Source organism: Oncorhynchus mykiss, chromosome 9, assembly GCF_057628025.1.
Source record: "Oncorhynchus mykiss isolate SJ-2025 chromosome 9, ASM5762802v1, whole genome shotgun sequence".
Lineage (NCBI taxonomy): Eukaryota > Metazoa > Chordata > Actinopteri > Salmoniformes > Salmonidae > Oncorhynchus > Oncorhynchus mykiss.
Genome location: NC_143030.1, coordinates 64,927,501 through 64,954,059, shown reverse-complemented (window position 1 = coordinate 64,954,059; position 26,559 = coordinate 64,927,501). Strand labels below are relative to the sequence as shown.

At 42.9% G+C, this 26,559-nt stretch overlaps 3 protein-coding genes across 7 annotated transcripts in view; all 3 read left to right on the top strand.

Moving 5' to 3' along the window:
* Positions 1-5,499, top strand: part of LOC110532550 (diacylglycerol kinase beta) — a 47,813-nt gene extending 42,314 nt beyond the window's left edge. For all 5 annotated transcript variants that reach the window (XM_021616538.3, XM_090185014.1, XM_090185016.1 and 2 more), the window contains one exon: positions 27-5,499. In XM_021616538.3, the coding sequence (XP_021472213.3) occupies positions 27-104 (78 nt within the window). In that variant the 3' untranslated portion in view covers positions 105-5,499. The remainder of the gene's footprint in view (positions 1-26) is intronic.
* Positions 2,426-5,499, top strand: LOC149981301 (uncharacterized). Its single transcript, XM_090185019.1, has 2 exons — positions 2,426-3,120; positions 3,166-5,499. The coding sequence occupies exons 1-2, from the start codon at positions 2,426-2,428 to the stop codon at positions 3,698-3,700; spliced, it is 1,230 nt and encodes a 409-aa protein (XP_090041145.1). The 3' UTR covers positions 3,701-5,499.
* A 5,114-nt stretch (positions 5,500-10,613) lies between these two features.
* LOC110532549 (general receptor for phosphoinositides 1-associated scaffold protein) lies at positions 10,614-25,590 on the top strand. The gene is made up of 8 exons (XM_021616537.3): positions 10,614-11,004; positions 12,728-12,780; positions 19,059-19,110; positions 21,249-21,351; positions 22,325-22,418; positions 23,588-23,654; positions 24,165-24,231; positions 24,587-25,590. The coding sequence occupies exons 1-8, from the start codon at positions 10,804-10,806 to the stop codon at positions 25,114-25,116; spliced, it is 1,167 nt and encodes a 388-aa protein (XP_021472212.3). The 5' UTR covers positions 10,614-10,803; the 3' UTR covers positions 25,117-25,590.
* Positions 25,591-26,559: the final 969 nt, after the last annotated feature.

Below are 26,559 nucleotides of genomic sequence, written 5' to 3'. Positions count from 1 at the left end.
ACCTTTCACTCATATTCCCCCTTCAGATTCACATCACACACAAGAACCAGGCCAGTATGCTGATGGGTCCCCAGAACCGGTCCAGCTTCTTCAGCTCAAAGTAGAAGCCTGCTCCCTGGCTACAAGCAGTAACATGACCTATATGCACTTGCTTATTATTTTACATTTGTGAAATGACTGAAGCAGCTTTGTTTGTGAAACCAGTTGGTATATGCATATTTTAGAGAAATAGGTTGACCAACATTTTAAGAAAGTTCAACACATATTATTTTGTTTGTCCGGCCTCAATACAAGACGATATTATGAAAACATTGCCAACTACAGCTGTATGATAGCCTTTTATATTACTCTGGACAACAAGTTAAGAGCTTTTAGTGGGTTTTATGTGCCTTTTCCATCATTTTTTGCCAAATTCACCTTATGCGTTATCAAGGGGACAAAGACTGCTGGGTTGCACAGTCTAAGATATTGGTATCCGCTTGAAAAGTTTGAGTTAAATGTTTATTCAACAAGATTATTTTAACTGCATTTAACTTCATTGTTATGACATTTTTGTAGGATAATTTAAATGTATACGGTACCAGTCAAAAGTTTGGACACACCTACTCATTCAAGGGCTTTTCTTTATTTGTACTATTTTCTACATTGTAGAATAATAGTGAAGACATGAAAAATATGAAATAACACATATGGATTCATATAGTAACCAAAAAAAGTGTTAAATCAAAATACATTTTAGATTCTTCAAAGTAGCCAACCTTTGCCTTGATGACAGCTTTGAATTATCTCAACCAGCTTCATGAGGTAGTCACCTAGAAGGCTTTTCCAACAGTCTTGAAGGAGTTCCCACATATGCTGAGCACTTGTTGGCTGCTTTTCCTTCACTCTGCGGTCCAACTCATCCCAAACCATCTCAATTGGGTTGAGGTTGGGTGATTGTGGAGGCCAGGTCATCTGATGCAGCACTCTTGTTCTTGTCAAATAGCCCTTACACAACCTGAAGGTGTGTTGGGTCATTGTCCTGTTGAAAAGCAAATGATAGTCCCACTAAGCGTAAACCAGATGGGATGGTGTATCGCTACAGAATGCTGTGGTAGCCATGCCTTGAATTCTAAATAAATCACAGACAGTGTTTTTTATTTTATTTAACCAGGTAGGCATGTTGAGAACAAGTTCTCATTTACAACTGTGACCTGGCCAAGATAAAGCAGAGCAGTGTGACTGTCACAAATATTTGTATAGATCGACCAAGACGCAGTGGATGTTGAGTTCCACATAATTTATTATAAAGTGAAACTTAGCAAAACAATAACACAAACAACAAACCGTGACTACAGAGATGCTACGTGCACTTACTCAAAACAATATCCCATAAAACACAGGTGGGAAAAATGCTGCTTAAATATGATCCCCATTTAAAGACAACAATTACCAGCTGCCTCTAATTGGGAATCATACCAATCACCAACATATAAAACGAAACTAGAACCCCACATAGAAAATATAAACTAGACTAACCCCCCAGTCACGCCCTGACCTACTCTACCATAGAAAATAAGGGTTCTCTATGGTCAGGACGTGACAGTGACACAGACAACAACAGAGTTACACATGGAGTAAACAATAAACAAGCCAGTAACACAATAAACAAGTCAATGACACAGTAGTAAAAAAAGAGTCTATATACAGTGTGTCACACCCTGACCATAGTTGCTTTGTATGTTTTTATGTTTTGTTTGGTCAGGGTGTGATCTGAGTGGGCATTCTATGATGGATGTCTAGTTTGTCTGTTTCTGTGTTTGGGCCTGATATGGTTCTCAATCAGTGGCAGGTGTTAGACATTGTCTCTGATTGGGAACCATATTTAGGTTGCCTGTTTTGTGTTGGGTTTTGTGGGTGGTTGTTTCCTGTCTTTGTGTTTGTTGCACCAGATAGGGCTGTTTCGGTTTTGCCACGTTTATTATTTTGTATTATGTTCATGTTGAGTTTACCTATTAAAAAACATGAACTATAACCACGCTGCATTTTGGTCCGCCTCTCCTTCCCAGGAGGAAAGCCGTTACAGAACCACCCATCACAACAGGATCAAGCGGCGTGGTGACAGGCAGCGGAAGCAGGAGCAGCGCAAGGAGGAATGGACATGGGATGATGTATTGGACGGCAAGGGTTGCTACACATGGGAGGAGATCCTGGCGGGAAAGGATCGCCTTCCATGGGAACAGGTGGAGGCAGCTAGGAGAGCAGAGGCAGCCGGAGAGAGGAGCCGGCGATATGAGGGAACACGGCTGGCAAGGAAGCCCGAGAGGCAGCCCCCAAAATTTATTGGGGGGGGGTCACACAAGAAGTATGGCGAAGCCAGGTAGGAGACCTGAGCCAACTTCCTGTGCTTACCGGAGGGCGAGAGAGACCGGGCAGGCACCGTGTTATGCTGTGGAGCGCACGGTGTCCCCAGTGCGGGTGCAGAGTGGGCATCGAGTCAAGTGCCATGAAGCCGGCTCCACGCATCTGGTCTCCAGTGCGTCTCCTTGGGCCGGCGTACATGGCACCAGCCTTGCGCATGGTGTCCCCGGTTCGCCTGCACAGCCCAGTGCGGGCTATTCCACCTCGCCGCACTGGCAGGGCGACCGGGAACATTCAACCAGGTAAGGTTGGGCAGGCTCGGTGCTCAAGAGCTCCAGTGCGCCTGCGCGGTCCGGTCTATCCAGTACCACCTCCACGCATCAGCCCTCCGGTGGCAGCTCCCCGCACTCGCCCTGAGGTGCGTGTCCTCGGCCCAGTACCACCAGTGCCGGCACCAGGCCTACAGTGCGCCTTGTCTGTCCAGCGCTGCCAGAGCCTTCCTCCTCTCCAGCGCTGCCGGAGTCTCCCGCCTGTCCAGCGCTGCCGGAGTCTCCCGCCTGTCCTGCGCTGCCAGAGTTTCTGCCCCTCAGTCCAGAGGCGCCAGAGCTCCTCCGTCCAGCGCTGCCAGAGCTTTCCTCCTCTCCAGCGCTGCCGGAGTCTCCAGTCTGCCCCACGCCGCCTGAGCTACCCGTCTGCCCAGCGCCATCAGAGCCGCCAGTCTGCAAGGAGCCGCCAGTCAGCCAGGAGCCGCCAGTGCCGCCAGTCAGCCAGGAGCCGCCAGTCAGCCAGGAGCCGCCAGTTAGCCAGGAGCCGCCAGTCAGCCAGGAGCCGCCAGTCAGCCAGGAGCCGCCAGTCAGCCAGGAGCCGCCAGTCAGCCAGGAGCCGTCAGTGCCGCCAGGAGCCGCCAGTGCTGCCAGGATCCGCCAGAGCCGCCAGGATCCGCCAGAGCCGCCAGGATCCGCCAGAGCCGCCAGTCAGCCAGGATCCGCCAGAGCCGGCAGTCAGCCAGGATCCGCCAGAGCCGCCAGTCAGCCAGGATCCGCCAGAGCCGCCAGTCAGCCAGGATCCGCCAGAGCCGCCAGTCAGCCAGGATCCGCCAGAGCCGCCAGTCAGCCAGGATCCGCCAGAGCCGCCAGTCAGCCAGGATCCGCCAGAGCCGCCAGTCAGCCAGGATCCGCCAGAGCCGCCATTCAGCCAGGATCTGCCAGAGTCGTCAGCCAGTACGGAGCTGCCCCTCTGTCCCGAGCTGCCCCTCTGTCCCGAGCTGCCCCTCTGTCCCGAGCTGCCCCTCTGTCCCGAGCTGCCCCTCTGTCCCGAGCTGCCCCTCTGTCCCGAGCTGCCCCTCAGTCCAGTGGGGTAATTTAGAAGGGTCGCCGTGGTTAGGAGGCCACGGAGGCGGACAATGAGGCGGACTAAGACTATGGTGGGGGGGGGGGGGTACTGCCTATGGTGGGGGGTACTGGGTACGCACCTTGGGGGGGGGGGGGGTACTGCCACACCCTGACCATAGTTTGCTTTGTATGTTTCTATGTTTTGTTTGGTCAGGGTGTGATCTGAGTGGGCATTCTATGTTGGAGTGGGCATTCTATGTTTGTCTGTTTCTGTGTTTGGGCCTGATATGGTTCTCAATCAGAGGCAGGTGTTAGTCATCGTCTCTGATTGGGAACCATATTTAGGTAGCCTGTTTTGTTGGGTTTTGTGGGTGGTTGTTTCCTGTCTTTGTGTTTGTTGCACCAGATAGGGCTGTTTCGGTTTTGCCACGTTTATTATTTTGTATTATGTTCATGTTGAGTTTACCTATTAAAAAACATGAACTATAACCACGCTGCATTTTGGTCCGCCTCTCCTTCCCAGGAGGAAAGCCGTTACACAGTGTGTGCAAAAGGCATGAGGAGGTAGGCAATAAATAGGCCATAGGAGCGAATAATTACAATTTAGCAGATTAACACTGGAGTGATAAATGAGCAGATGATGATGTGCAAGTAGAGATACTGGTGTGCAAAATAGCAGAAAAGTAAATAAAATAAAAACAGTATGGGGATGAGGTAGGTAGATTAGGTGGGCTATTTACAGATGGACTGTGTGTCACCAGCAAAGCACCATCACACCTCCGCCATGCTTCACGGTGGAACCACACATGCGGAGATCATCCGTTAACGTACTCTGCGTCTCACAAAGACATGGTGGTCGGAACCAAAGATCGCAAATTTGGACTCATCAGACCAAAGGACAGATATCCACCGGTCTAATGTTTCTTGGCCCAAGCAAGTCTCTTCTTATTATTGGTGTCCTTTAGCAGTGGTTTATTTGCAGCAATTTGATCAGGAAGAACTGATTCACACAGTCTCCTCTGAACAGTTGATGTTGAGATGTGTCTTGAACTTGAACTCTGTGGTGCAATCTGAGGTGCAGTTAATTGGCTCAAACATATTTAAGAAGGAAAAGAATTCCACAAATTCCCTTTTAACAAGGCACACCTGTTAATTGAAATGCATTCCAGGTGACTACCTCATGAAGCTGGTTGAGAGAATGCCAAGAGTGTGAAAAGCTGTCATCAAGGCAAAGGGTGGCTACTTTGAAGAATCTCAAATATACAATATATTTTGATTTGTTTAACACATTTTTGGTTACTATATGATTCCATATGTGTTATTTCATAGTGTTGATGTCTTCACTATTATTATATAATGTAGAATATAAAGAAAACCCTGAAATGAGTAGGTTTGTCCAAACTTTTGACTGGTACTGTATCAAATTTGGTAATTGAAAGTCTAAAATTGTCCAGGATTTGTTAAGTAATGAAATGTTTAAAAGCTCAGTGCATAATGCTTGTGGTAATATACCCACATCAGTGCAGATTTATATGAAATTAGTATGCACTCTTGTCAGCAAGAAACTCTTTGCTCCTATGTCCTGTGGCCAAACGTAATTTAATTGTTTTAATAGCAGTAGTTTAATTCAGTAGTTTTAATATATTGAGTGACCGTTTGGAATCGAAAACAAATTGTTTACTTCCTCCTCTCAATGTAAGGTCTCAGTTTTCTCTTATTCGGTATCTCTAATTGAAGGTTAGCCATATCATTTCACTTAAATACTGAGAATGTTGAAAATATTGGAAATGATGCAATAGATATTTCAATAAACCGATTTGACATTGTGCAATGTAGTGTGGTTATTATATAATGAATAGGTAACTATTTGATATGTTTCTTTATTAGTTAGGCCAAGGGGAGAGTGGGGTAAGTTGAACCAAAGGGTTAAGTTGAGTCACTCTTAATTCAAGCAAACCATACACAAAATTCATAATTTGACCAAATATTTAGGAAATGGTCATAATTTCATGGAGTCTTATCCTTATTCATGATGCGTGTATCTAAACCAAAGTAGATACTTCTAAGATTGTTCTATACATCAGTTGGGGTCTCTATAAGCTTCAACATGAGGTCCTTAACCTAGCATGAAAGTGCATCCTTGTAGCTGTGTGGGTGGGCTAATAGTCTAAATATTTGCCTTGGGGCAAGTTGAGTTAATAGCAAGTTGAGCAAATTGAAGTGTTTTCTTCCCAGGAATAATGCAAGGCATTATCGCTGGGATATGAGGTAACAAGTATTTTTTTTAAGTACAAAATCTTTATTAGGTGTTAAGCATTTTCACATTTTAGTCATTTAGCAGATGCTCTTATCCAGAGTGACTTACAGGGGCAAGTAGGATAAAGTGACTTTCTCAAGTGCACACCAGCATATTTTTCACCCTGGTTGGCTCGGGGATTTGAACCAGCAACCTTTCGGCTCCTGTTCCAACGCTCTTAACCACAAGGCTACCTGCTTTTTTTTTGTCCAGACCTCTGGCAGTCTCTATTGGGGTGCCACAGGGTTCAGTTCTCGGGCCGACTCTTTTCTCTGTATATATCAATGGATGTTGCTCGTGCTGCTGGGGATTCTCTGATCCAACTCTACGCAGACGACACCATTCTGTATACTTCTGGCCCTTCAATGGACACTGTGTTAACAAACCTCCAGACGAGCTTCAATGCCATAAATACTCCTTCCTTGGCCTCCAACTGCTCTTAAATGCAAGAAGAACTAAATGCATGCTCTTCAACCGATCGCTGCCTGCACCCACCCGCCTAGCATCACTACTCTGGACGGTTCTGACTTAGAATATGTGGACAACTACAAATACCTAGGTGTCTGGTTAGACTGTAAACTCTCCTTCCAGACTCACATTAAGCATCTCCAATCCTAAATTAAATCTAGAATCAGCATCTTATTTCACAACAAAGCCTCCTTCACTTATGCTGTTAAACATAAAACTGGCTATCTTACCGATCCTTGACTACGGCGATGTCATTTACAAAATAGCCTCCAACACTCTACTCAGCAAATTGGATGTAGTCTATAACAGTGCCATCCATTTTGTCACCAAAGCCGCATATACTACCCAGCACTGCAACCTGTATGCTTTCGTTGGCTGGCCCTCGCTTCATATTCGTCGCCAAACTCACTGGCTCCAGGTCATCTATAAGTCTTTGCTAGGAAAAGCCCCGCCTTATCTCAGCTCACTGGTCACCATAACAACATCCACCTGTAGCACGCACTCCAGCAGGTATATTTCACTCGTCTTCCCCAAAGCCAACTCCTCTTTTGGCTGCCTTTCCTTCCAGTTCTCTGATGCCAATGACTGGAACGAATTGCAAAAATCACTGAAGCTGGAGACGTATCTCCCTCACTAACTTTAAGCATCAGCTGTCAGAGAAGCTTACCAATCATTGGACCTGTACACAGCCCATCTGTAAATATCCCACAACTACCTCATCCCCATATTGTTTTTTTTTTTTTTTGCTCCTTTGCACCCCAGTATCTCTACTTGCACATCATCTTCTGCACATCTATCACTCCAGTGTTAATGCTAAATTGTAATTATTTTGCCACTATGGCCTATTTATTGCCTTACCTACCTATCTTACTACATTTGCACACACTGTATATAGATTGTTCTATTGTGTTATTGACTGTACGTTTGTTTATCCCATGTGTAACCCATGTGTTGTTTTTGTTGCACTGCTTTGATTTATCATGGCCAGGTCGCAGTTGTTAATGAGAACTTGTTCTCAACTGGCCTATCTGGTTAAATAAAGGTGAAATAAAAAATCTAATGTTTAGGATGCTCTGGATCGATGTGAACTACAGCGTGTTCCAGTTCCCGCCAATATCCAGCAACTTTGCACAGCCATTGAAGAGAAGTGGGACAATATTCCACAGGCCACAATCAACAGCCCGATCTACGCAGACGAAGAGGATCAGAATATGAAGGAGATTTGTCATGCTGCATGAGGCAAATGGTGGTCACACTAGATACTGACTAGTATTCTGATCCACGCCCCTATCTTTTGCATATCTGTATTCCCAGTCATGTGAAATCCATAGATTAGGGCCTAATTAATATATTTCAATTGACTGATTTCCTTATATGAACTGTAACTCAGTAAAGTTGTTGCATTTTTGTTCAGTGTATATTTCCCTTGACAGAGTAATGCTGAATGTAAAAACATTGCTCAAATTACCACATTCTCACCTACTACAGAAATAAAGGTACTGTGTTGTGGTCTCACCAATTCTCTTCAGTCTCACCAAATATACTCTGCTCAAAAAAATAAAGGGAACACTTAAACAACACAATGTAACTCCAAGTCAATCACACTTCTGTGAAATCAAACTGTCCACTTAGGAAGCAACACTGATTGACAATAAATTTCACATGCTGTTGTGCAAATGGAATAGACAACAGGTGGAAATTATAGGCAATTAGCAAGACACCCCCAATAAATGAGTGGTTCTGCAGGTGGTGACCCACAGACCACTTCTCAGTTCCTATGCTTCCTGGCTGATGTTTTGGTCACTTTTGAATGCTGGCGGTGCTTTCACTCTAGTGGTAGCATGAGACGGAGTCTACAACCCACACAAGTGGCTCAGGTAGTGCAGCTCATCCAGGATGGAGCATTGGCGAGCTGTGGCAAGAAGGTTTGCTGTGTCTGTCAGCGTAGTGTCCAGAGCATGGAGGTGCTACCAGGAGACAGGCCAGTACATCAGGAGACGTGGAGGAGGCCGTAGGAGGGCAACAACTCAGCAGCAGGACCGCTACCTCCGCCTTCGTGCAAGGAGGAGCACTGCCAGAGCCCTGCAAAATGACCTCCAGCAGGCCACAAATGTGCATGTGTCTGCACAAACGGTCAGAAACAGACTCCATGAGGGTGAGGGCCTGACGTCCACAGGTGGGGGTTGTGCTTACAGCCCAACAGCGTGCAGGACGTTTGGCATTTGCCAGAGAACACCAAGATTGGTAAATCCGCCACTGGCGCCCTGTGCTCTTCACAGATGAAAGCAGGTTCACACTGAGCACATGTAACAGACGTGACAGAGTCTGGAGACGCCTTGGAGAACATTCTGCTGCCTGCAACATCCTCCAGCATGACCGGTTTGGCGGTGGGTTAGTCATGGTGTGGGGTGGCATTTCTTTGGGGGGCCGCACAGCCCTCCATGTGCTCGCCAGAGGTAGCCTGACTGCCATTAGGTACCGAGATGAGATCCTCAGACCCCTTGTGAGACCATATGCTGGTGCGGTTGGCCCTAGGTTCCTCCTAATGCAAGACAATGCTAGACCTCATGTGGCTGGAGTGTGTCAGCAGTTCCTGCAAGAGGAAGGCATTGATGCTATGGACTGGCCCACCCGTTCCCCAGACCTGAATCCAATTGAGCACATCTGGGACATCATGTCTCGCTCCATCCACCAACGCCACGTTGCACCACAGACTATCCAGGAGTTGGCGGATGCTTTAGTCCAGGTCTGGGAGGAGATCCCTCAGGAGACCAGCCGCCACCTAATCAGGAGCATGCCCAGGTGTTGTAGGGAGGTCATACAGGCACGTGGAGGCCACACACACTACTGAGCCTCATTTTGACTTGTTTTAAGGACATTACATCAACGTTGGATCAGCCTGTAGTGTGGTTTTCCACATTAATTTTGAGTGTGACTCCAAATCCAGACCTCCATGGGTTGATAAATTTGATTTCCATTGATCATTTTTGAGTGATTTTGTTGTCAGCACATTCAACTATGTAAAGAAAAAAAGTATTTAATAAGAATATTTCATTCATTCAGATCTAGGATGTGTTATTTTAGTGTTTTTTTTTAGCAGTGTATTACACATACAAGATCACAGGGGGTGCCACTTGTTCCGTTTTAGCAGTCTGCTCTGTGTCAGCTTCATTGGCTGGGCCCCATGACCTTATACTTTGGTACATTCACAGATGGATTATTAGAAGCAATTGCTATTATGTGTCTTCAGTGTTGGGGAAGCTACTCTGAAAATAGTTTACCAAGCTACCGATATCTTTACATTGAAAGAAGTTAAGCTACACTAAAGCTACCCTAAAATATAGTTTACGTAACTAAAGTAACTTTGAAAAAATAGTCCACTACATTCAAACTACTTCATGAAAAATGTTCATATGTAAATCTGAAATGTCAATGACTCCAAATTGCAAAAACAGATCACGTTGGGGTAATATGGTAACAACAATGTGTAATTTAGCCTATTAAACACAACTATGTTTCAGGTGAGAATTGTGCAGGTATGATCCCGGAAAATAAAGGACATTTTCTACTTCACCCATATTTTATTTTAGCAAAAAAAGAAGTTTGTAGTTCCACTACTTAGCTACACTGCTACATGGCAACAACAAAAAAAAACTACTGAAAACACTACCTATATTTTAATTTAGTTCAAGTACCACCAAGCTAAATGTATTGCTAAATGTAGTTTACTTACTAGTTGAACTACATGTAGCTAGTTCACTACTCCCCAATACTGATCTTCTTGCAATGACTAAATATCTAGGCCTAGTTCATGACAGCCCTGCCACCGACCAATGTTGTTCAATTTATCTGATAACGTTCTATAATTTAAACAGCTGTAGTCTATGTTAGGCTGTATTTATCTTAAACCGAGACTATTTTCTTTCATAAATGTAGGCTTATTGTTTAGACTTGAACCTAGGCTATATAGGCAACGGCTTTTCTCAGGTATGTTATTAAACTTTTTGCACACTTCACAAGCAGTTTAACCATTTAGCAGAATAACATTTACCATAATAACACAGCTCTGGCTAGCAAAACGAAAGAACCCAAATTTGATCCCAAAATTATCTAAAAATGCTACTTTCTTGGCACATTCGTTTTTGCCTACGTGCACGAAGTGCTGATCGACAAACAAAAGACAACACAATACGACTGCCATCCAATTGTGTCGTGTGCATCACAGGGCACGCCTCCCCTGTCCTCGCTCTCACTGCCAAATTGTGCATGCTGTCCCACCAGAAGCATCAGTGTTGTTTGCTGCGATAGACGTTTCACTCCGAGTTTTTGGGTTCATTTTTGTACTTTCTTGATCTGAGCGCTCATAATATGAAGAATATGACGCTACGAAAGCTTAAAAAAGTAAACTCCAGTGATCCATCTGGTAGACTTTCGAGTCCGGACGATATTTACTTTCCGTCCTCAAAGTCAGACAGTTGTAAAACTATGGATTTACCAACTAATTCGGAAGTGTATAATTACAAGACTTTAGCTTACTCTGGTGGAACGTTGCCAAGGAACTTCAGAAAGGTGTGTATACTGTTTAACTTTATCACTTTAACTTTCACTTGCTCCTTCAATCAAGTAATCTAGCATAATAGACACATCAATGAAAGCACATAATTTCAGTTAGCCAAATACAGTGTCACTTGCCCGTAAAGTACAGAGGCCAGCGGATACGCTCAATATTTAAATATGGATTTCCTTGTGGCTTCTCACACGAGCACATACATTGACGTCTGTTGTTCATTATGAGTGGAGACATTAGCCTATCTGTGACGACATTTTATTTAATTTGAAATAGCAGTGTGAGTATTTGTGACCTTTTGTCAGAGCCCGACATGGATGCCCTGTTGCATCTGTTCCCCATTTTGATATAAACTTTGTATAAATGTTGACACACACTGAAGCAAAAACACATGGTGTCCACTTGTCACGTACTAAAGCGTGCCCCTTCCTGACCACAGGACCACCCACACATTACTCTTTGAGTGCCACACTCCAGACTCCCTCTTGATTCGGTGCAATCCAACCATTTCATAATATCTCTGCATTGAGAAATTAGTTTGGCATCAAATGAGTATTTATAGGCAGGCAAACAATGTACTGTGGCAGAACATGGCCTCACAAGGAACAGTGCTGACTTTACTAGTGAATTAACATGGCCACGCATCATCATAATCTGAGAATGTACTGTGATGTAGACTGGTAAAACTGTTATTATGGGGTGTGTGTGTGTGTGTGTGTGTGTGTGACACAACAGCATTGGTTGTCCCAGTTATGTAGTGTTACTGTACTGTCTTAGGAGGCCAGCCAGAGTTATGTGGAGGCCTCCTTCATACATCTCATAATCATCTGGAGCCTAGGACCACAACAGGGCATTGTGCAGGGGACCCTGCTCTGCTCCTACCACCCCCATGGGTCTCTCTCTGGGTACTTGGGAATAAATGAAGTCATTGAGGGGCCCAGGACAATTCTGGCAGTGTAAATATATATTATTAAAAAAATACATTTTAATACCCAATGAGGCAGTGACACAAAGTGCCCTTTCATAGGGGCCACATTTAAAATAATTGAGGTAGAACAGAGGTGAATTGATTGTAGTGTAGGCTAAATACGGTAAGGGATGTAGTGTAAGAGATACTTGTAGTTTACACTAGGTAAAGTGTAGGTTGTAGGTGTAGGTTTGGGTCTCCCAAAGTCCCAATTTGGTTTGGGGTTTCCCTCAATGCAGGGAATGTGCCTAGAGGCCCAAGGCTCCAATCCATACACACGTCTTGTGTGTCTACATTCTGAATGTAACCTGTAGAAATGGGGAGATATTTTTTTATCATTATCAGAAAAAACAGAACACAGTTTGGTTTGATCAGCAGTCTGGGCCTCACAAGTCAGTGGACTCCGATGTAGATAATTAAATATAGATTTCCAAAACCTCTCCTGTGACTAATCACAGTAAATAGGGTCAACCGAGAGCAGACAGTCAGACAGACATACTGGTTTTTATCTGTAATGGTTTCTTACCCATGTTTTGGCTCAGTAGCTTGAACACAAACATAGACACCAAACACACACAACATGCCTCAGGAGGACTTGGTGGACAAGACACATAAGCGAGAGTTTGAGGTATGTTCTGCAAACCTGGCCTACGTAGGTAGGAAGAAAATCCCCTTTGCGTGCAGTGTGATTTCTGTTTGAACCTTTAGACACCTGTCTGTGTTTGTTATTTCATGTCCATCATGTTTTCTCGTCACAGAATGGTGGGCTGCAGAAGAGGAATCCCCTGACTCAGACCACAGAGCCACGGAGGTAAGGCAAACAGTCATCTCTCCCCCTGGCATCAGTTACAGGACACATCTGCCTTTCTGTCACTTCTCACTCTTGACTGTGGTGGAGGGAAGCATATATCATACACAGAATGCCAGAACAGCATTAGTAAACCCTTTCATTCACCACAGACTCAAATGATGTGTGTTACAGTGGGCTGCTTTCAGAGTAATTTGAGTAGGCCTCTGGGCTCAGCTTTTGGGAGGATTGAATGGAGTGAGTTACAGAAATTCAGCAGTACAGTAACCTTTTGTATTTGCGGTTATTACTATTTAGGGAGCGACTTCTCTGGACCCCTCTTCCCGACAGCGAAAGGTCTGAAACGTCTGTACTTTAGACACAGTCTCTGCTCTACTTGTTTGGCTGCTCAGAGAACAGGCTACTCTGGTGAATGTTGCTAGTTTAATAAAGTTAGATCAAAGCTGAATGTCTGCAAGATCACAATGATAGTATTCCACATAACAGAACCAAATATAATGGCATAGTATAATGCAATTCTAAGACAAAACACCACCTAATTTCTGAAGAGATTTTAGGTTGATTGTGCGAATGGTTGCATTTTTTTTCTCGTGGCCAAAACTCAACAGCATGTGCCACTAGGAAAAATATGCTTTTTTTATTGAAACTAAACACAGGTATGCTACAGTCTGTTAACATCTGCTCTAAAATTATTTCACTGTACATAACTCATAAGGATACTTGAAACAACACTGTATGACTCAAGATCTGAACACGTATCCCCATGAAACTGATTGAGATCAATGGTTGTGGCATGCAGATGCTGCATGGTCATTTCACTGATAAAACTTGTATAATGATCATTTACGATTGACAATCATTTGTGTGTGAGAATCGCATGCACAGAACGTGATTCAGCTCTGGAGGGGATTCTGAGGGACTAGATGGTTATCTACATATCCTACTTTTTGACATTCTAGTGTATTATGCATTTTTATATAATTTATAGATGTTGTTTTGATGTAGAGGGGACACTGTAGACCACTGCCCAGTTAGACCTTTGGACATGTGACCTTTCATGACGCAAAGAGGTTTTTAGAAACAAAAGAGAGCTTGTCACGTTTTGGGGAACAGAAGTATCTGGTCATGTAATTTAGATCTATGTCCTGTTACTGTAGCAGGACTGTAGTTATTTTCATAGTAGTGTACTTTGGATGGTTTGTAATGCCATTTAGATTTGTTAACTTTAAGATTTTATCATCCCTGCCTAAATGAAAACAACCTTTTCACTATTTCAATACTGGTTTGTTTTTTGCTTAAAACATTTGCCATTTTAGAGTTCAGTTTAACTATGAGTGTATTACACAGCTAGGTATCATGATGTCCATCATCCATGCAGTTTTTGCAGAGAAAAACGATTCTAGAGTAGATAACCTGGCAAGGTATTATCTGGAGATAGCCAGAGTGCAATGGAGTGCCCCCCATAGATACTATTTCATCATATAACATTTTCTATGAGAATGAGCTTCAGTGCCTTCAGAAAGTATTCACATCCCTTGATTTTTTTCTCTCCACCATTTGTTGTTACAGCCTGAATGTAACATGGATTAAATGTAGATATTTTTGTCACAGGCCTACACACAATATCCCATAATGTCAAAGTGGAATTATGTTTTTTTAAATGAACACATTCATTTCTGCATCCGGCGCCAACAGAGATGGCCACCTCGCTTCGCGTTCCTAGAAAACTATGCAGTTTTTTGTTTTTTTGTGTTATTTCTTACATTGGTACCCCAGGTCATCTTAGGTTTCATTACATACAGTCGGGAGGAACTACTGAATATAAGAGCAACGTCAACTCACCATCAGTACGACCAGGAATATGACTTTCCCGAAGCGGATCCTGTGTTCTGCCTTCCACCCAGGACAACGGAATGGATCCCAGCCTGCGACCCAAAACAAAGACGTCGTAAAAGAGGGAAACGAAGCGGTCTTCTGGTCAGGCTCCGGAGACGTGCACATCGCACACCACTACCTAGCATACTTCTCGCCAATGTCCAGTCTCTTGACAACAAGGTTGATGAAATCCGAGCACGGGTAGCATTCCAGAGGGACATCAGAGACTGTAACGTTCTTTGCTTCACGGAAACATGGCTCACTCGAGAGACGCTAACGGAATCGGTGCAGCCAGCTGGTTTCTTCATGCATCGCGCCGACAGAAACAAACATCTTTCTGGTAAGAAGAGGGGCGGGGGCATATGCCTTATGGTTAACGAGACGTGGTGTGGTCACAACAACATACAGGAACTCAAGTCCTTCTGTTCACCTGATTTAGAATTCCTCACAATCAAATGTCGACCGCATTATCTACTAAGGGAATTCTCTTCGATTATAATCACAGCCGTATATATTCCCCCCCCAAGCAGACACATCGATGGCTCTGAACGAACTGTATTTGACTCTTTGCAAACTGGAAACCACATATCCTGAGGCTGCATTCATTGTCGCTGGGGATTTTAACAAGGCTAATCTGAAAACAAGACTCCCTAAATTGTATCAGCATATCGATTGCGCAACCAGGGCTGGTAAAACCTTGGATCCTTGCTATTCTAACTTCCACAACGCATAAAGGCCCTCCCCCGCCCTCCTTTCGGAAAAGCTGACCACGACTCCATTTTGTTGCTCCCTGCCTACAGACAGAAGCTAAAACAAGAAGCTCCCGCGCTGAGGTCTGTTCAACGCTGGTCCGACCAATCTGATTCCACGCTCCAAGACTGCTTCCATCACGTGGACTGGGATATGTTCCGCATTGCGTCAAACAACAACATTGATGAATACGCTGATTCGGTGAGCGAGTTCATTAGAACGTGCATTGAAGATTCCCAAACCAGAAACCGTGGATTGATGGCAGCATTCGTGTGAAACTGAAATTGCGAACCACTGCTTTTTATCAGGGCAAGGTGACCGGAAACATGACCAAATACAAACAGTGTAGCTATTCCCTCCGCAAGGCAATCAAACAAGCTAAGTGTCAGTATAGAGACAAAGTAGAGTCGCAATTCAACAGCTCAGAAAACAAGAGGTATGTGGCAGGGTCTACAGTCAATCACGGATTACAAAAAGAAAACTAGCCCCGTCACGGACCAGGATGTCTTGCTCCCAGGCGGACTAAATAACTTTTTTTGCCCGCTTTGAGGACAATACAGTGCCACTGACACGGCCCGCAACCAAACATGCGGACTCTCCTTCACTTCACCTCAGGAGGCTGAAGAAATTCGGCTTGTCACCAAAAGCACTCGCAAACGTCTTCAGATGCACAATCGAGAGCATCCTGTCGGGCTGTATCACCGCCTGGTACGTCAACTGCTCCGCCCACAACCGTAAGGCTCTCCAGAGGGTAGTGAGGTCTGCACAACGCATCACCGGGGGCAAACTACCTGCCCTCCAGGACACCTACACCACCCGATGTCACAGGAAGGCCATTAAGATCATCAAGGACAACAACCACCCGAGCCACTGCCTGTTCACCCCACTATCATCCAGAAGGCGAGGTCAGTACAGGTGCATCAAAGCTGGGACCGAGAGACTGAAAAACAGCTTCTATCTCAAGGCCATCAGACTGTTAAACAGCCACCACTAACATTGAGTGGCTGCTGCCAACACACTGACTCAACTCCAGCCACTTTAATAATGTGAATTGATGGAAATTGATGTAAAATATATCACTAGCCACTTTAAACAATGCTACTTAATATAATGTTTACATACCCTACATGATTCATCTCATATGTATATGTATATACTGTACTCTATATCATCTACTACATCTTTATGTAATACATGTATCACTAGCCACTTTAAACTATGCCACTTTGTTTACATACCCTACATTACTCATCTCATATGTATATACTGTACTCGATACCATCTACTGCATCTTGCCTATGTCGTTCTGTACCATCACTCATTCATATATCTTTATGTACATATTCTTTATCCCTTTACACTTGTGTGTATAAGGTAGTAGTTTTGGAATTGTTAGTTAGATTACTCGTTGGTTATTACTGCATTGTCGGAACTAGAAGCACAAGCATTTCGCTACACTCGCATTAACATCTGCTAACCTTGTGTATGTGACGTCCGGGTTAGGAAGGGTTTGGCCGGTAGGGATATCCTTGTCTCATCGCGCACCAGTGACTCCTGTGGCGGGCCGGGCGCAGTGCGCACTAACCAAGGTTGCCAGGTGCACGGTGTTTCCTCCGACACATTGGTGCGGCTGGCTTCCGGGTTGGATGCACGCTGTGTTAAGAAGCAGTGCGGCTTGGTTGGGTTGTGTATCGGAGGACGCATGACTTTCAACCTTCGTCTCTCCCGAGCCCGTACGGGAGTTGTAGCGATGAGACAAGATAGTAGCTACTAACAATTGGATACCACGAAATTGGGGAGAAAAAGTGCTAAAATGTTAAATGTGTATATATATTTTTTTTTTATCATGTTAGTAGGCAATATTAACTAGGGAAATTGTGTCACTTCTCTTGCGTTCTGTGCAAGCAGAGTCAGGGTATATGCAGCAGTTTGGGCCGCCTGGCTCGGTGCGAACTGTGTGAAGACCATTTCTTCCTAACAAAGACCAGAATTGTACATAATTATGACATAACATTGAAGGTTGTGCAATGTAACAGGAATATTTAGACTTAGGGATGCCACCCATTAGATAAAATACGGAACTGTTCCGTATTTCACTGAAATAATAAACGCTTTGTTTTCGAAATGATCGTTTCCGGATTTGACCATAGGTCATTACTAAGGCTCGTATTTCTGTGTGTTTATTATATTATAATTAAGTCTATGATTTGATAGAGCAGTCTGACTGCGGTGGTAGGCAGCAGCAGGCCCATAAGCGTTCATTCAAACAGCACTTTCCTGCGTTTGCCAGCAGCTCTTAGCAATGCTTGAAGCACTGCGCTGTTTATGACTTCAAGCCTATCAACTCCTGAGATTAAGCTGGTAACACTATAGTGCCTATAAGAACATCCAATAGTCAAAGGTAAATGAAATACAAATGGTGTAGAGAGAAATAGTCCTATAATTCCTATAATAACTACAAATTGTAACTTCTTAACTGGGAATATTGAAGACTCATGTTAAAAGCAACCACCAGCTTTCATATGTTCTGAGCAAGGAACTTAAACGTTAGCATTTTTACATGGCACATATTGCACGTTTACTTTCTTCTCCAACACTGTTTTTGCATTATTTAAACCAAATGGAACATGTTTCATTATTTTTTTGAGACTAAATAGATTTTATTTAGGTATTATATTAAGGTTAAATATTATTACAAATATATATATATATATATATATATATATATATATATATATAGATGCAAAGAAAGAAAGCTTTTAGAGAATAAAAATATTCCAAAACGTGCATCCTGTTTGCAACACGGCACTAAAGTAATACTGCAATTAATACAAAGTGTTGTATTGGATTTGCTCCAAACATAACACATTACTGAGTAACTCTCCATATTTTCAAGCCTAGTGGTAGCTGCATCATGTTATGGGTATGCTTGTAGTCGATAAGGACTGGGAAATTTTTCAGGATAAAAAATAAACGGTATGGAGCTAAGAAAAGGCAAAATCCTAGAGGAAAACCTGGTTCAGTCTGCTTTCTAACACTGGGAGATGAATTCACATTTCAGCAGGACAATAACCCAAAACACAAGGCCAAATATACGCTGGAGTTGCTGACCAAGAAGACGGTAAAGTTTCTTGAGTGGCCAAGTTAGTTTTGACTTAAGTCTCTGGCAAGACCTCAAAATGGTAGTCTAATGATCAACAACTAATTTGGAGTTTGAACAATTTTGGAAAGAATAATGTGTAAATGTTGCACATTCCAGGTGTGGAAAGCTCTTAGAGACTTACCCAGAAAGACTCAGCTGTAATTGCTGCAAAAGGTGCTTCTACAAAGTATTCACTCAGATGTGTGAATGCTTATGTAAATTAGGTATTTCTGTATTAGATTTTCAATAAATTATCAAAAATGTATACAAAAATGTTTTAACTATCAATGTGTGTAGATGTGTGATAAAATAAAAATATGTAATCCATTTTGAATTCAGGTTGTAACACAAAATGTGGAATAAGTCAAAGGGTATGAATACTTTCTGAAGGCACTGATGTGCACCAGGTGGTGATGTCGCCAGTCACAATTGACTCGTGGCTCAATACTGCAAGTAAATGAAAACTAATATCAAACTCATTTAATCATAGCCACATTTTTATTTTGTGTTTTAGAGAAATTATCCTGGAGAAGAACGATGGGGAGACGTTTGGCTTTGAGATTCAGGTAAGAGGATAATAGACGTGGGAGGTGGTATGGTACGGGGGATTTCTGGATTTATAAGGGTAATTTAACAGGATTTTCCTTCTCTCTCATGTTCACATTAACGCTGATGAGATTTGTTCTCTCCAACCATGTGGATGATTTCACCCCATAAATCAAATAAGATTTAGTGGAGTGTTTGCATGTGTTGAAAGCATCAAAGGTCGCCATCATATCTGTCAAATACAGGGAGAAATGTATCCGTGAGCCTCATACTCACAGTATAAGGCTCTGATGTATCCCATAACTATTTATTTAACCTTTATTTAACTAGGCAAGTCAGTTGAGAACAAATTCTTATTTACAATGACGGCCTACACCAGCCAAACCCGGACGACGCTGGGCCAATTGTGCACCGCCCTATGAGACTCCCAATCACGTCTGGTTGTAATACAGCCTGGATTCCAACCAGTGTGTCTGTAGGGATACCTCTACCACTGAGATGCAGTGTCTTAGACCACCGCACCACTCGGGACTTGATATGAGTTTTTTTTCTCTCGCTTTTTTTCTTTTGGGACCTTTTTTTAATCGGTATGGTTTTGTCAAATCTTCTCACTGCTGTGTGTCGTGTCAGACAGTCTACTATATTCCGATCCCTTGAGGACACTGTAAACAGTCAGATTTCTGCCTTCTTTATTTGTCAGAGCTCCCTCCTCTCTGTCCCCGCAGCGCTTCTTCACAGTGCACCACTTGTTGTCAGACAGCCTTATCTCTAAAGAGAGGATGCTGGCCAATTTAAGGGCCATGAAATGATCATTTCCATAGTACTGCTTATATTTAGTGTTGGGATGGAGGTCCCTCTTTTCCTGCTTGGCCCTGTTCTTTAGGAAGTGTGGTCAGAGACAGGAGAGCTGGATGGCTTTAGGATCCTGTGCTTTTTCCATCCTGTCACTGGACTTCACCAGGCAGTCACCAGTTCTCCCATTCCTTTAGCTTTGAGTGCTGTGGGGATAATGTCAGTATCAACTATGTAAATGTATAGTTGGATTTGCAACATGCATTTGCATGTTTGGTTTCTGTGGAAGGCCCCTGGGACTGGGAAGGTAGGGAGAATGCTCACATTATTTCACATATGTTTCTAGATGGGTGGTTGTAGATGGCATTTGACATTATTTATTGGCTGTGGAATTGTCACAATTTTGTCATTGTCAGCTAATGTCTCAACTGACAAGCAAGTCCGTGAAAGCTCTGAGTTTAAACGTCACCTCGGGATAACACTCCGTCAGACAGCAGTGGAATGTGATTCACTTGACAGGAAAACTTAAGGGGAAGTCTGGCTGTGGTTGTTTGTCATATTTGCCTCCAAGACAGAAACTGTCATGTGAATCAATCTAAGAAAGATTGTCAACAAAATGGTGATAGAGTGGAAAATGTTTGCTTGTCAGTTTTGGTCCCAATAGTGCTGGTTTACCTTTTTTATCTCTCTGCAGTATGAGGACAGGGAATGTTTTTTAATGTCACTGGTAAACCATAGTAGAATTTGTCTGATTTGTTCTAACCAAATTTGTTGATAAAGGTCCTTGCTCATGAAGAGACTTCTTTTAACATCCTTTTTCTGATGGACTATGATAGAGGGCTGTATTCGTTTTTGATTAACCACGCAAATGGGGCTTCTTTTTTTGCATGTAAACTGATGTTATCTCTCTTCTGTTTGAGTCTTTGTTCAAGGTTGTCTGTCTTGCTGCTTCGTTGTCAGCCAATGTTATCTAATCTGTTGTGTTGTATAGAACTGGGTTTGTCTGACAGTCCTCACCAGTCAGGCCTTCAAATGTGGACTACAAATATTCCAAAAGAATTTGGAAGAGGTGCCCTAGGCTTCCCTGTACCCCATGAACTGTCTTCAAAGTTTCAAATGCCTTTGTCTGTTAAGTAGCAAGGCATAGCGCTTTAGGTATCAACCTCAGGCATACTGTCTGTAAAGAGAATTACTAAGCGTTTGTGATGGGAAATTACCAATGATTTTGAACACGATGCAATGTTTCTGATAATTGTTAACATAGTTTCTCCCATGTCTTGCACCCAATTGTTCCTAAGAATACATTTATTTGACGTGGGAGGTGTAATAATAATTGTAACTCATTCTCCTCATTTCCTTTTTCCAGACATATGGGCTACACCACCAGGACCAGAACTCTGTGGAGATGTGCACATTTGTGTGCAAGGTTCACGACGACAGCCCCGCCCAACAAGCCGGACTCAAAGTCGGTAAGTGGAACTGAAAACCCCGGTTCATTAGGGTCTTTTGAACAGCTTTTAAGTGCATTTGACACATGCATGACCTGCCTTTACTGAAAATGGACCTCACGGGAAGAATAAAGGACAGGTGGTTTTGATAAAGTCCTGTCCCTTTCTTGTTTGCCAGCCAGGATGGTAGTTGTCCCTAAGTAAACACGTGAACAAATGAGTTTCAGTCGGCTGTTTAGGGATGTTCAAATACAAACAAAAAAATGTGCCTACTCATTTTCCAGTCAAACACTATAGGGAGAGATTATTTCAGCAAACATCATGCAGGTCAACTCCCTTGTCTCCGTTGCCGCCTTGCCGGATACAATAACTCAAATGCATACAATGATTTGGCCATGTCTATTTTTATCTCTTTTTTTTATTTCATACATTTCTCAATTTCCTCTTTAGTCTGAAACATTATTTCTCAAAAATACCTCAGACAGAAGCCGTTGCCAATCTTTAAAAAAAAAAATAATAATTATTGCCCATTATATCAGAAACAATAGTGAAAGAAGAAATGGTATATTCTCACATTTTAATTTTTCTAAACCTGATACTAGAGTATTATTCATCTCGGAGATAGAAGGAGCACTAGAGGCAGGGCCAAATTAAACCAGACCTAGACAGACGTCTCTACCCATCTGAAACTAATAACAAACAATCTAATAAACTTACAATACTTTAACAATAACAGAGTAACACACACATGCTTGAATAATATTTTTCAGGCCGTCTTGAAATGAGGAAAAGTGGTTAACAACAGCAGTGGCCTGCCGTGACCACACAGCCAGGGTTTAGGCTAGAAACAGTGTCTGTATCACACATGAGCTGCTCCATAAACCACTGACACTAGCGGGATCATACCAGTCTCAGTAGACCACAGCTAGGATAAAACCACACTGGAATTAACTGGGTCTGTTTTTGTTAACATGCATGTTGTTTGTGTGCACAGGGGACACCATCGCTAGTGTGAACGAGACCAGCGTGGATGGATATCTACACAAGGAGATTGTTCAGCAAATCAGGGCCTCTGGGAACTCCATTAGGTAAGCAGAGTTCAATGGGAAAGAGAACTGGACTGGTTGTCGACGGTAACAACTTAATTGCTCCACTTTTTGTATTGACCTTATTCAGATCGGTCTATAAAGAGTTCCTTGTGTTCTATGACCATTTTTCAATACTTTTTAGTGTCGTTTTGATACTGATACATCTTTGATCTTCTTGGTTGGGCAATGTTGCGGTCCAAAGTACAAAATCACACAGAATTGATAATGGAGTCATTATCTATCGACCGAGAAGCAGGTTTGTGTTTTTTGTTATGAATCTTGTTCTGGAGCCTGCTCTGCAGTGGTTACTAGCTGGAATAGCCACAGTCATACAATCTGATTTTTAAGCCTAAGTTTAACCACAATGCTAACCTTAATGCCTAACCCTAAATCAAGACCATTCATTTTTGTAATATAGCCAATTTTGACTTTTCAGCTGGCCAATCTAAAGGGAAAGGTGGATACCTAGTCAGTTGTACAACTGAATGCATTCAACTGAAATGTGTCTTCCGCATTTAACCCAACACCTCTGAACTCCTTTAAATAGCTACCATACAATCGATGTACCATGGATGTACTCTAAACAATTTGTTTGCACACCAAAGTTGCCTAGAGGCAAGTCATTTCCCTTTTTTAATATGCAGAATGAACTTTCTCAGTGTTACATTGGAACCATACTCTTGTTCTCTTTGTCTGCTTGTAAACGATGAAAGTCCTATTAGAATCGGGCCCCATTTATAAACTCAGAAGTCAACTCTATAAGAGTGAAGTTAACCACACAAAAGGCCCAGTGCATGCCTCTTGTCTTATTATAGACTTCATCTAATTATTCTTGCCTCTAGTAAACATATAGGCCTACTGAACTATTAAGAGAGAGCTTGTTTCAGCCTAGTAAAAACAAACCCCCTAGAGGTGCACCAGTTGCCAAAGTTGAGTGGGTGTCTTGAAACGTGATACCTTCTGAATCTTTCTCCCCTACTTGCAAACTGTTGAGCCTAGACTAGCATGTTAGGGTCTCCTATATAAGAACTTTTTTTCACAGCTACTTCTGAAGTTCCTCTCTGTTCTTAGTTGGGTCCAGAGTATGCTGTGAATCCTTACTCTACTTGTTTTGTGGCTCTCTGGCCTTCCTGTGTCTGAATGAATAACATTGCTGTGTCTTTCCTTAGGCTGGAAACCGTGTACAGCGACTCCATTCGAAAAGCAGAACTGGAGGCCAGGCTTCAGTATCTAAAGGTGAACATCTCTTCCTATTCCCCTCTGTAGCAAACCTGTGGTGTTGCTTGCTTCAACACAAATGGTTATCCTGTGGGGTGTGACAACAACCATAGGAGTTAAGTATACAGCACAAACAGATCTGGGACCAGGCAAGTGTGTCACTGGGATCAGACGGACAGTGTAGTGAAAAACCTATAGCCAGCAGACAGAAAGTGCAGTACTCTCACCAGACTAATCACTTTACCAACTGTTTTTCCCTCTTCTCCCACCTGTTTCAGGACTAGCAGCTGCAATGCGCTTACATAATGCTGTGTGAACACTGTGAATGAGAGTAGACACATAGTTATATTCTTACTTTACACTTGGCTGGTAAAAAGGACACTTTTAATGTGTGAAGATAAGTGGCTTTCCTCAAGATGACGGCTGCTGTCCCCAAGCGCCTCCATCAGGGCTACAAATTGAAATCACACAAATTGAAATCACACAAATTATCACCTTTTCTCATTTTTATGCATTTTCTTTCATCAGCAAACCCTACATGAGAAATGGGATGAATACAGATCTTTGATGACGCAAGAGCAGAGGCTGGTTCATGGTAAGTCATTCATTTATGTTGATGTATATCAAATCAAATCACATTTTATTAGTCACATGCGCCGAATACAACAGGTGTAGACTTTACAGTGAAATGCTTACTTACAAGCCCCTAACCAACAATGCAGTTTAAATAATATGAATAAGAATAAGAAATAAAAGGAACAAGTAATTAAAGAGCAGTAGTAAAATAACAATAGCGAGACTGTATACAGGGGGTACAATTACAGAGTCAATGTGCGGGAGCACCGGTTAGTCGAGGTAATATGATCTCAGGTAAATTAATTTAAAGTCCATTTAAGATGTATGCTAAACCAGTGATGTCCATTGTAACACTCTTTCCCTGTGTCATCTAGGCATAGTGATGAGTGATGCTGCTATCTATGAGTCCCTGGAGTCTGCAGGGGTGTACGGTAGTCTGGGTACCCCGAGCCCGGCCACCCTGCGTGCCCTCCGCTGCACCGGCAGCACCAGCAGCAGCGCCAGCCACCTGAGTGCCACCATGGAGGAGGACCCACTCTACCAGACCTGTCTGTACCAGAGGCAGGGCGACCACCTCAACGATGCCCATGGTGACCTCACCAGCAGCACAGAGAAAGACAAACAGAAACCAGAACAGGAGAAGCCTCCACAGGGTAAGCAGAGACTGATCCGCCCCGCCAGTGAGCTCTTCACCTCAGCCAAGACCCACCTGACCCGCAGCTCCAGCACACGCAGCTACCTGAGGGCTTCCAACAATAACTCTTCATCAGCACCAGGGGAGAAAGGTCAAACGGGAGGGTTCAGCTCGCTACAGAGGAAACCCAAACAGAAGAGCTTCCGCCGACACCTCCTCAAGTTCATCCCTGGACTAAACAGAGGCATGGAGGAGGAGAGCAAGCTCTGAGAACTAAATGGACTAAACACCCGAAGAACTAGACTCTTTTTGACCCAAAGACTTAATATTGCCTCTGACTCAACCTTAACAACCAAAGATTTCAACTAGTGCCACAAAGACCAAATGTATCTATCTGTCCAGAAATACCTTTGTACTTGTTCAGATGACTACACATTTGACCCAGCGGAACCAATGGTCCTTTGAGTTCTGAAGCACACTCCAATTTGAGGAGACACCTGTACCTTGGTTACTGTTTCCATAGTTCATAAGTTATTTATTTATTTTTGATTAGTTTGACCTATGTACAGAATGAAGGATTTCGTTTTGTTTTAATTTAGTTTTGTCATCATGACAGTTGAAAATAAATGCCCCATATCTTCACATATAATTTTTTTGTAAGAGACATTTGTTACTGTTTTTGTATCAGTTTGATCTGGTGTTTTCTTGCCAAAAATATCTGCAAATAAATGTGTGGCATTTTGATTTGCCTTGCTTGATTTATAATGAATACTTTGTTACTTGGAGTACATTGTGACTGTCTTCTCCACAGCTGTTCTAAGAAGTTGCAGTTGATCTTTCACTCCCAACTGTGAAGGCATTATTTATATATATATATATATATATCACACACACACTACCGTTCAAAAGTTTGGGGTCACTTAGAAATGTCCTTGTTTTTGAAAGAACCCAATTTTTTGGGTCCATTAAAATAACATCAAATTGATCAGAAATACAGTGTAGACATTCTTAATGTTGTAAATGACTATTGTAGCTGGAAAGGGCTGATTTTTAATGGAATAGCTACAAAGGTGTACAGAGGCCCATTTTATCAGCAACCATCACTCCTGTGTTCCAATGTCACGTTGTGTTAGCTTATCCAAGTTTATAATTGTAAAAGGCTAATTGATCATTATAAAACCCTTTTGCAATTATGTTAGCACAGCTGAAAAATGTTGTTCTAATTCAAGAAGCAATTAAACTGGCCTTTAGACTAATTGAGTATCTGGAGCATCAGCATTTGTGGGTCCGATTACAGGCTCAAAATGGCCAGAAACAAAGACCTTTCTTCTGAAACGCGTCAGTCTATTCTTGTTCTGAGAAATGAAGGCTCTTCCACTGAAGATCTCGTACAGCGCTGTGTACTACTCCCTTCACAGAACACCGCAGAGTTGCAAAGAAAAAGCCATATCTCAGACTGGACAATAAAAAGAAAAGATTAAGATGGGCAAAAGAACAGACACTGGACAGAGGAAGATTGGAAAAAAGTGTTATGGACAGTCGAATCTAAGTTTAAGGTGTTCGGATCACAAAGAAGGACATTTGTGAGACGCAGAAAAAAATAAAAGATGCTGGAGGAGTGCTTGACGCCATCTGTCAAGCATGGTGGAGACAGTGTGATTGTCTGGGGGTGGTGAAGACAGATATTTGTACAGGGTATAATGGCTCTTGAAG

Excerpts from the sequence above, each read along its gene's own strand:
- LOC149981301 (XM_090185019.1), top strand. The coding sequence starts at position 2,426 with ATGCTGTGGAGCGCACGGTGTCCCCAGTGCGGGTGCAGAGTGGGCATC. Across the intron at positions 3,121-3,165 it reads CAGTCAGCCAGGAGCCGCCA|GAGCCGCCAGTCAGCCAGGA; the intron begins GTCAGCCAGGAG and ends CCAGTCAGCCAG.
- LOC110532549 (XM_021616537.3), top strand. The coding sequence starts at position 10,804 with ATGAAGAATATGACGCTACGAAAGCTTAAAAAAGTAAACTCCAGTGAT. Across the intron at positions 11,005-12,727 it reads TGCCAAGGAACTTCAGAAAG|AATGGTGGGCTGCAGAAGAG; the intron begins GTGTGTATACTG and ends TTCTCGTCACAG. Across the intron at positions 21,352-22,324 it reads ACAAGCCGGACTCAAAGTCG|GGGACACCATCGCTAGTGTG; the intron begins GTAAGTGGAACT and ends TTGTGTGCACAG.